Source organism: Nicotiana tomentosiformis, chromosome 11, assembly GCF_000390325.3.
Source record: "Nicotiana tomentosiformis chromosome 11, ASM39032v3, whole genome shotgun sequence".
In the NCBI taxonomy this organism is placed as follows: domain Eukaryota; kingdom Viridiplantae; phylum Streptophyta; class Magnoliopsida; order Solanales; family Solanaceae; genus Nicotiana; species Nicotiana tomentosiformis.
In genome coordinates this window covers 9726694-9737009 of record NC_090822.1, presented here as the reverse complement: position 1 = coordinate 9737009, position 10316 = coordinate 9726694, and the positions used below count along the sequence as shown (strand labels likewise).

At 38.2% G+C, this 10316-nt stretch overlaps 1 protein-coding gene across 2 annotated transcripts; it reads right to left on the bottom strand.

The window, feature by feature from the left end:
• Positions 1-1500: 1500 nt before the first annotated feature.
• Positions 1501-9877, bottom strand: LOC104085404 (1-acyl-sn-glycerol-3-phosphate acyltransferase BAT2, chloroplastic). Of its 2 annotated transcripts, none has more exons than XM_009589419.4 (8): positions 9693-9877; positions 9508-9551; positions 6482-6557; positions 4221-4418; positions 3731-4137; positions 3468-3569; positions 2792-3093; positions 1501-2026 (listed from the first exon to the last, which is right to left on the bottom strand). In XM_009589419.4, the coding sequence occupies exons 1-7, from the start codon at positions 9748-9750 to the stop codon at positions 2878-2880; spliced, it is 1101 nt and encodes a 366-aa protein (XP_009587714.1). In that variant the 5' UTR covers positions 9751-9877; the 3' UTR covers positions 1501-2026; positions 2792-2877. The 2 variants fall into 2 exon arrangements, with proteins under 2 accessions (XP_009587714.1, XP_009587713.1); XM_009589418.4 differs by having other exon boundaries at positions 1501-2023.
• Between the last annotated feature and the right edge of the window lie 439 nt (positions 9878-10316).

The following is a 10316-nucleotide window of genomic DNA, read 5'->3' as shown; positions in this document are numbered from 1 at the left end:
AGTTTTCTGTCTTGGTCCTGCTCAACTTGAAACCTTTAGATTCCAGGGTCTGCCTCCATACCTCTAATTGCGCGTTGACACCGTCTCGCGTATCGTCAATCAATACAATATCATATGTAAATAGCATGCACCACGGCACCTCCCCTTGGATGTGGCGCATCAGTACGTTCATCATCAGAGCAAACAAAAAAGGGCTGAGTGCTGACCCCTAATGCAACCCCATCATAACCGAAAAATGGTCTGAGTCCCCACCCACTGTCCTCACTCGGGTCTTTACTCCATCATACATATCCTTAATCATCCTAACATAGGCAACATGTACACCTCTAGCCTCCAAACATCTCCACAAAACCTCCCTCGGAACTTTATCATACGTCTTTTCTAAGTCGATGAACACCATATGCAAGTCCTTCTTTCTCTCCCTATATTGCTCCATCAATCTCCTAACAAGGTGGATGGCTTCTGTTGTCGAACGTCCCGGCATAAACCCAAACTGGTTCTCGAAAATAGACACACTCCTCCTCACCCTTATCTATATCACTCTCTCCCAGACTTTTATAGTATGGCTAAGTAGCTTGATACCCCGATAGTTATTGCAATTTTGAATATCACCCTTGTTCTTGTATACTGGAACCATCGTGCTCCACCTCCACTCTTCGGGCATCTTCTTCGTTCTAAAAATGACATTAAATATCCTAGTGAGCCACTCCAAGCCTGCCTTGCCCGCACTCTTCCATAACTCCACCGGAATTTCATCTGGCCCGGTCGCTTTGCCCCTGCTCATCTTACGCATAGCCCCCTCAACTTCATTAACTCTAATCTGCCTACAGTACCCAAAATCACAACGACTCCGGGAGAATTCCAAATTACCCAGTACAATGCTCCTGTCCCCTCCTCGTTCAAGAGACTATGGAAGTAGGTCTGCCATCTCCGACGGATAAGCCCCTCATCCTACAAAACTCTACCTTCTTCATCCTTAATGCAGTTCACTTGGTCCAAGTCACGCGCCTTCCTTTCTTGCGCCTTGGCTAACCTGAACAACCTCTTATCCCCACCTCGGCCCTCGAGTTCCTCATACGAGCGACTAAGTTTTTACAAATTTATTGTACAATTTAGATATTTGAGTGGAATAAATGCCTTTTGTTAATTACAAGAGTTATCAATTACGCTCAAGTTGGAGTTATTCCATTTCCGTTACCACAACAGGTGATAGGAGACAAATTGAAGAAAACATTTTCAATGGCAATTTGTCGAGCAACACTTGATTAATGTACTAATTGAGGTACTTCTGGACTACAGAGACAAGGTCTATCTCAGTTACCACTAAATACAAAAGCATTCATTCTCTCCACCTTTCTCTCTTTTCCTTGTCCTCTTAATCATGTAATTGGTTAAATTTTGCCCGATATTTACAGCAGATCAATATATTTTACCATGGTTAAGTAATAAATGATGTGAAAACGCACAATAATTTACCATGGTTAGATGAGTAAAAGAGTATTCAGAAAACAAATGTTATGTTATGATTGATTTGATATCAGCACCGGAGGCAAATAAATTGTAACTTGAATGGAGTCTAAGCTCAAGTTCTACGCACTGATAGTGCAAAACAATGTACACCATTACTGCAATTTAACCAGTTATAGCAAATTTCTACTCTATTTTCTAGGTTACCATCTCAGGCTTGACGTAGCGTCCCACACTTTTTGTAGGTCAACTTACTACAAAAATTCTTACATTGTCAGTGCACCGAGCATAAACTCAAAAGGAAAATATTGGCAGCCAAGTACAATTAAGTGTTGGCGCCGCAAAAAGGCAACCTTCTGACGTAACGGCAATTGAGAAGAGCAGGGCAAGCAAAGGAGTCTGCTGCCAATTTCAACAAAAAGACACAGCCAATGTTCACTTTCAACTCTGAATAGATCTCTCAGTTGATTGATACAAATATCATCCAAGCATATGAGTATACTGAACCAGGTTCATATCCTTCAGCCCGACTGAAACTGCTCACAATGTAAAAGTTCTGCTAAAGAGGGTATAGCAGCATTTCAGGTGAAAATGACCGAGGTGATAAAAGAGCCAGGTCATATTACGCATCATTAAGACAGTATAAACAATCAGAAATAAGGGCATAGTTAAATGACTTGCAATATCAGGCAATTGAGAAGGGTACGTTTGGCAGTTGAACAATATCATTAACTGATTCAGCTTTATATCAGGAAACATCAGAACATCCAACACAAAGAACCAAAACAATGTAGTTGAAAACATACCGAAAACCAAATGAATATATCGGCATCGCATGAATCACTTGCACAAAACATGGTCACATGGCCACATCACTAAGTGGTAGAATGAGATGCACTGACACATAATGAACATCCCACCCCCCAAAAGAAAATAACCAGCAGACGGTTCCATTAGGATATCGGGTGTGGGGGGGGGGGGGGGGCAAAGCAACACATTTTCAGTTTCTTTTCTTTCTTATTTTTCAGATCAAATTTTGACCTAATAGGTGCTCAATGGGGATTAGAATCAAAATGATGACATCATAGGAAACATGTTGCTGCAAACGTAGGCTTGAAATAGAGGGAAAGCAATCAGTTGCAACAATTGAACTTAACTTAAACCTCGTACTTCTTGTTTTCCAGAATTCAAGTTAGTAAAAATATTACGCGGAAACTTGACGCCATCAAGAAAGTCTTTAGACCAGACAAACAATTTTCATATTGCAAACTACTAATGGAATAGAAGCTCAACTATAAATTGACAATCCGCTAGGAAAGCATACCTTTCTGCACATGTTCCCCAAATCCTTGTAACTTTCTGATGCTTAGGTGAAAAAATATAAACGAAATCACAGATTGAATATATCCCTCAGCCTCGATGAACGAGCACTTCCTTTATCACATTCCTGGCTTCGCTACACAACACATCTGAATCATTTCCTTTTAAAGGCCGGTGGACGACAACTTTAACTAATCCTGGATATACTCTACCCTCCAGCCCTGCTGGCATTATTCTGCCTGTTCCGGTAATAGTAATTGGAACCACAGGCACTCCGGTTTTGGCAGCAACACTAAAGGCACCTTTCTGCATCACCAGCAAGGAAAAGAATAGATAAGAGCTAAACAGAAGGCCAGTGCACCTTCACTAGTTTTATTTACTATAAATTCTTGTAATCAATGACCCATAAAAAAGAATACCAGAATATGGTTCCATGAGTTGATTAAGGCCTTGTTCTTAACAGCTAAGGCATCAAGGTCTTCAAAATTACTTTGACATTAGTTACTTTCTCCATTCGTGCAAGCTACATAGTGAGTTTTCCCCCATTTTGTTTGGGTGTGTGGAGGTACATGGGATGAGGCTGGGGTGGCGGGAGAAGGTAGTTGGGGTGGGGGGAGAAGGTGTTGGTGTGTGTGGGGGGGGGGGGGGGGGGGGGGGAGTTTTTGGGTCGTAGGCCTTACCTTGAAAGAGCCTAATTTTCCATCTTTACTCCGAGTACCCTCTGGGAAGAAAAAGACAGATGCCCCCTTCTTGACTAGATCTATGCATCGCTTGAGACATTCCTAAATTCATAAAAGCTAATAAGCAGGTAGAAATTTAAACTTCCAATAGGATTCAAACCGATTTAAAAATGTCAAAACTGTTGACATATGATGGAATAACTTAAAAAGAACCAGCATAGGTATGAGGATATGTGTTAGTAATCACATCAAAGAAAAAGTACCAATTGACTTCTGCTGTCCATGCGCCTCAACGGAATCAGACCCATCAGATACATGGCCCATCCAATAATAGGAAAGAGGAAAATCGCAGTCTTGCTGATAAACTTGAAGTTTCTTCCAAGAGTAAGTAATGTATATATGTCCAGAAAGCTCTGATGGTTGGACACATACACAGCAGGAGTATCTGGAGATGGAAGATTCTCCAAGCCCTCAAACTCGACGTTATAAAATGGAGTAATGGTCAAGGTTGCCCATGTCCGGGCAACAAGATGGTGAGCATTTCTACGGCATCGATCAAACAAGAGTACAAAAGGATGTTGCACAAGCATGACCACGAACAAAAAGATGGAAGAGAAAGCAGTGACCGCGTAAAAGCAAATCGCTCTCACTTTCGACCTCAACTCCAGTCCTGTAAAAGAGAAGATGTATCTTGGTAAAAGATGAAGCCTCCAAGCAAACAAAGGAAGTGGGTAAAGCAATTTTGAAATGCACCTGACAGTGGATAAGCAGCACCAGCTGAGCTGGTATTAGCAAGTTCGGACCTAGCAATAATGTGCCTCAATGATCTTTGTTGTCTATAAAAGCTATTATTTCCATAACTGTTATTACGCTTCTTTCCTTGGGGGAAAGAGTGAAGGGAGACACATGCTTGTCTACTTGTGCCAAAAACTGTACCGCCTGGGAGGGCATCTGCAAAAAATAAGCAAAGTTAATTAGCAGATGAAATCCGGGATAACTATTCAACATCAAATATACAAAAATAGAACAAAAAGAGCAAGTGGGGAAAGCCCAATTGAATAATCCATCAGAGAAAATCAGACACTCTTGAAAACCAATCAAGTCGACAAAAGCAGAGTCACTTTTCTTCTAATGTCTGAAGAGAGAATCGACCAAGCAAAGAAAATTGATATCTACCGAGTATGTTAGCCGATAGGAATGGCAATGGGGCGGGACGGGTGCAGGGCGGGACGGGTTTAGATATATGCGGGGCGGGGCGGGACGGGATTTAACATATGCGGGTGCGGGTGCGGTGCGGTGCGGGGCGGGGCGGGCTGAAATAAAAAAAATTAAATCTTATGCGGGTGGGGGTTAGAGCTTAAATCTTTTACAAAATTACAACATTTCAATGATGTCTTCGGTCTACTCTTGAGATATTAAGCTTCATTGTTCATGTCAAAGTATGTTTGTATGCATTAGAAAGGTTTTCTTCGTATCATAATAAACAATCCTAAATTTATTAGCCTAATTCGTATTTTTTTAATAAGTAATTCATAACAAATAATTTACAAGGATTAACAGTGGTTTATTACATGGTGTACTAATCTATAATGGAGTACGGAAGCCGCACAAGTCTTTATGCATACAAATTAGTTTCATGTTTGCTTACTACTTTTATATAATTTTACTACTTCAAAATATTTTTAAAAAGAATTTAATTTGATATCCTTATTATTTTAGACTTTGTCTACTTTTAATCCTATGCAATATATTGGAGAAACTAAACAAAGCAGTTGCACCCAAACTTAAATTCTTAACTGACATGGAGAATTTTAGCCAAAAAAATTAAAAAAGAAACAAAACTAACAAAATAAAAAATAATAAAAATAAAAATAAAAACTGAAGCGGGGCGGGGCGCGGCGGGTGGATGCGGGTGTGATTGTGGTGCGGGTGGATGCGGGTGGAAGTGCTATGCGGGGCGGGGCGGGGTGGGTTGAAATTTTGCGGTTTTATGTAGAACCCGCACCGCACCGCACCGCTTGCCATCCCTATTAGCCGAAGACTACAACTTCCTTTTTTTAATTAATAACCTTCCTTTTCTTCTGAAACCAAACAAGACAAAAATTTAAGGTGGCGTTTGCTTCAGTTTTGCAAAAGTTAAGTTTCGAATTGTTTCAGTTTTTGCAAAAACTGTTTGTTTGATGGACCTTTTGCAAAGCAGGCAACCTTTTTTTGGAAGTTTATGCGCTCAGTTGATTTAATCTTGCAAAAAGTCAATACTCATTTTTGCAAGATTTGGATAACTGAGTTTTGAAACTTCCAAAAAAGATATCTATTTTTGCAAACACTCCATCAAACCAACATTTCCTACAAAAACTGGAAGAAAAAACTCCAAACTCAATAGATCTTATTTTTCCTAGCTTATAAAAAAAGGTCATCTTTCCTATCCGAACAACTTGTTCTACCTTATTTACCATTCACCTTTTTTTTTCATTAGTATTTTTAATATCCAACATATATAGTAGGAATATTGGCAGAGCAGTCCAATCATGTGAAGGCAAGTCTAAATCAGCAAAGTCACTTCAAAATGCAGAATATTAATGAATCTGGTTGTTCATCCTTTTGGCTTGGTTGGTCTCATTTCCTTGAGATCTCTAAGAGATTTCGAATTATTTCTGATTGTCTGTTTTAATTAGCAAGTCATAAGCTTAACTGGAGCCACTCTCAATGAACTACAGTATAACAGAAGTTATCTGCTTCTAAGCACAGGTCTACATAAATACCAAAGGAAGGAGGAGACAATCTGATTAGGACCCAATTTCGGGCATATTAGCTCAAGCAATTCCTTGGGGATGCTTTGCCTCAGATCACCCAGAATGATTCAGCCGCCAATTAGATCATGGCTTTTCTTTCAGAAAAAAAATATACACTACTTTATCGATTGCATATTTTGCTTGAGTGATTTATTTGTTAATGATGTGAAGCTACTCATGAGATTCATTCCACAGAAACACAGTATTTGCTAAACAACTTACAAAATGTTGAATTCCTCCAGATTGATTGCCTTAAAGAAGAGCACCAGGGGTGGTTTCCATCGCTAGCAGTCAATTGCTGAAATAAATTGTCGAACAAAGTCAATTAGAGCAGTCGAAAGAAATTCTTTTGTTCATTTTTACACTGTATCTTTTACTGACACACATAAATAAAGAGGAGACTGAAGTTAGGCACAGAAAAGATTTACCTAGCTTTTGAATGAAGAAAAAATTGTCAACAATTGCAGTCATAGCAAATTTGGTCTACGATTTATTGTATTCCCTTTACAGATTCAAGTATAGAGGGATCTACCCCAGCTCTTAGACAGCTTTATCATTATATCAAAAACCTTCATATCAAGATGTTCTCAACCATGGTAAAAAGGACTGACAATAGTTGTTGCTAGCAGTGATATAGCACTCCCTCTTGTTTCTCAAAAATGATAAATACCATTTGCAGAAGTTATTTGGATTCGGCATGAAAAAAGTAACATTATAGGCTATAGCCATGGACAGCCACAGCGTTTGTGTTTACTTTGGGACATGAACAGAGAGAAATAACCTCCTGAAACCAAAATTTTACGCCCATTGGTGACATGCATTTGAACATATTTTTCCCTCTATTAGAAATTAGCTGATCTAAACTCCTTTTTTGATTGCCAAGTATCATCCACCCCACCCCACCCCCCACACACACACCTTCTCCCAGGGTCACAATTAGATACATTTTAAGCTAATTTTATTACCCAAAAAAAGAAAAACTAGAAGGAGACGCTTTTACATTTATATAAATAAATAAAGAGATAAATTCTTCAAGAAGCTAATTTTATCTCTAGTGACACCCTGCACCCTCTTTTTATTAATTTAAATAAATAAGCAACAGTTTTATCAATAACAGAAGCCACACCCTCTTTTTATTATTTTAAATAAATAAGCAACAGTTTTATCAATAACAGAAGCCAAGCACTGGGATAGTGCTGGACATCACAAAAGAGGAGTTCATCCATTTAAACCTTTTCACTATTGTATTGAGCTAATAAACTCTATCATACTATCTATTTCATACACATGATGTAAATTACACCAGAGAACCAATAACTTTTAAGATTTATATTTTAAAACAAGTACAGTTGTACCCTGGCCCACGAAGCATCTCTAGTTCCTTCCCTTCCAAGTCATCTCACAACCACAAGGTGGAACTGTTTCCAAATATTCCTCAGTCATTTTCTGCACTTTCAGCCCATCACCCCATCCAGCACCAAAAAAAACTCCTTGACAGCATTGGTGTCACTTATTGCACCCCAAAAATGTTTTAAAATAGTTGCTGTCCAGGACTATTCATCAAATAGATGTTTGTTGTCCTCGATATCATTTGCATCGTAACTATACAAATCATTTTTAATACAAATATAGTAAAATAGATCTCTGCTCTAGCAATCGTGAAAATTAGGACAAAGGGAACACCATTTACATGGAGCTATGTGCTTGAATTGTGTAGATGGATTTCTTCATTTCATAATATTTTCCATCTAAGCTCTCTCTCCTTATCTCTCCCTTCTTTACAGCCATAAAAAATCTCTCATGCTTCTACATACAGAATTCCGCCATTTAATTGACAAGTTTTAGAAACACAATATTGGATGCAACTCCTTAAAATTCTCCAACTATTCAACAACACTCATATTAAACTTGTCTGTACCCATGGATCCAATCAATTGGAAAGTCGACTTCAACATGGTCATAAATGTCTTCATCACATCTTGTCACAAGCGTCATATTTGTTGTCTACAAAATCCAACCTTATAGCGTGTTGCTATCTCAAATTTTATAGTTGTCAAAACTAATATATGAGGAAAATTAGCTTTTCATAATATAGGGTTGTATGTTATGCTTAACATACTGATTGCTGATCAACAAAGGACTCACTCTCCTTAGATTCTACAATACTATCAGGTAAGCTTCCTCAAAATATGATCAGGTAAGATTCTCCCTAAGATTGTTTGTTATTGGAGAGACAAAGTTCAGATAAGTGAAACTTCGTTCAATTGGGAAAATGATTCTCTAGCTTCCAACAGTTCTCACTGAGAGCAAGAACTAGCAAAGACACAAACCTACTTTATTTCCATTTTCAAGTTAGAGCAAACTTTAAGGCTTAGGCTTATAATAAGTAAAACAACTCTCTTTTTACGTTCAACCAACTGAATTCCAAGTATACTTCATCAAGACGTTAACCACTACTCCATTCCCCATACGCAGGTTCACAATTGACTGCTAGACATTTTCACTTTTCATCAATATAGTAGTAGCTATTGTTATGCCATTTCCCAAACTATATTCTATATTTGTTTTTTTTTTGTGTGTGCGTGGGTGGGGGTGGGGGTGGGGGGGTAAAGACTTCCTAAGGAAGAGGAGCACTGACCGCTGGTACAACGGTAAAGTTGCTGACATGTGACCAGGAGGCCTCGAGTTCAAGCTGCAGAAATAACCTTTTTGTAAAAATGCAAGGTAAAGTTGCGTACATAAGACCTAATGCGGCCGACCCTTCCTCGCACCCCGCGCATAGCGGGAGCTTAGTACACCGGGCTCCCCTTTCTAAAGACTTCCTAAGCTATACTCATTTTACTTCTTCCTTTGTAAACACTATTCTTCCATCATAACAATTACCATCAAAATCATGTATATCCATAACCATTCACATTATCCAATGCGGCCAACCCAAGCGGCAACACTGAGCCTAATGGTCCTTGAGCCATTCGATTTAATTCTTCCTACAAGCAGGATAGCTTCACTATTTCAATATTTGTACTTAAATAACAATTCAACTTTAATTTTCCTTTTTTTTCCACAGGATTATTTCTAGCCACAAAAATTTCTATGATTTATTTTAGACTATAAATTTCAAAACTCTTTCTTTATTTCTTAAAATTTTGTGGCTAGTCAAACACGTTCACATAAATGGGCTACAATATAATGATCTCAAAAGAAAATAAAGAAATAAAAAGAAGAATCAGAAGGAATTAGAAAATTACTGGATGAGGAGACGGCGATAGCGGCAACTTCACTTCCTTCTTCCCTTTAAGAAAAAAAAAAAAGAAAACCGAATCAAAATGCACGGATTATATGAGTATGAAAATGGAGATAAATAAATTTGGAAACTGAAAAAAGAACAAAAAAAAAAAAAAAAAAAGAGAGAGAGAGAAAGAGAGTGAGTTACAGGAACGGAGTGGAGGTAAAGGAAGGAAGTGAAAAGTGTTGAATTTTGAGACTTCCATTAGTCTTCACATGAGAAAGAGCAGCTGGATTTGAGAATGGGAAATGGGCGGCGGCTGTTTCTTGCGGTTAGAGAGGGTTTATTAAGGGGTTAGATTAGAAGAACACAACCTTGGGAAAAGTGATTACTATACACGGCCTTGGTAATGATGCAAATTGGATTAGCATAAATAATAAATTACTAAACGCGATGGAATATTCATATTTTCAGACAAACACAATTATATTGAACTTAATTATATACACGGACCATATTAATAGAATGGTTGAGAATTGAGATACTATACTCTTTAATCTTTTCGTTTTAAATATGTCACGGGTAAAGTTGGAGTTAAGGAACCTATTTATATAAAATATAGCAGAAGCAAAACAATGTGATGATGCCAAGTATCACAACAAAAATTCAACAAGTATTAAATTTTAGGACAAAATTAGTTAGGTTAGTTATCGTAGTATATTGGGTTTAAGTTACGGGGATCCGACTGATGAAAGTTAATTATCAAAAAAGTTTATTAACTGCCAAAAGAATATGAGAAGTGCTGCATGTTAAAAGGATAGTGGGAGCGTG

What these genes read in the sequence shown, in the direction of transcription:
- LOC104085404 (XM_009589419.4), bottom strand. Translation starts at nt 9,750, where the DNA reads ATGGAAGTCTCAAAATTCAACACTTTTCACTTCCTTCCTTTACCTCCA. An exon ending in TATCGCCGTCTCCTCATCCA is followed by an intron (nt 6,558 to 9,507) that starts GTAATTTTCTAA and finishes AATTTATTTCAG; the next exon opens with CAATTGACTGCTAGCGATGG. An exon ending in TGCTGCTTATCCACTGTCAG is followed by an intron (nt 4,138 to 4,220) that starts GTGCATTTCAAA and finishes TCTCTTTTACAG; the next exon opens with GACTGGAGTTGAGGTCGAAA.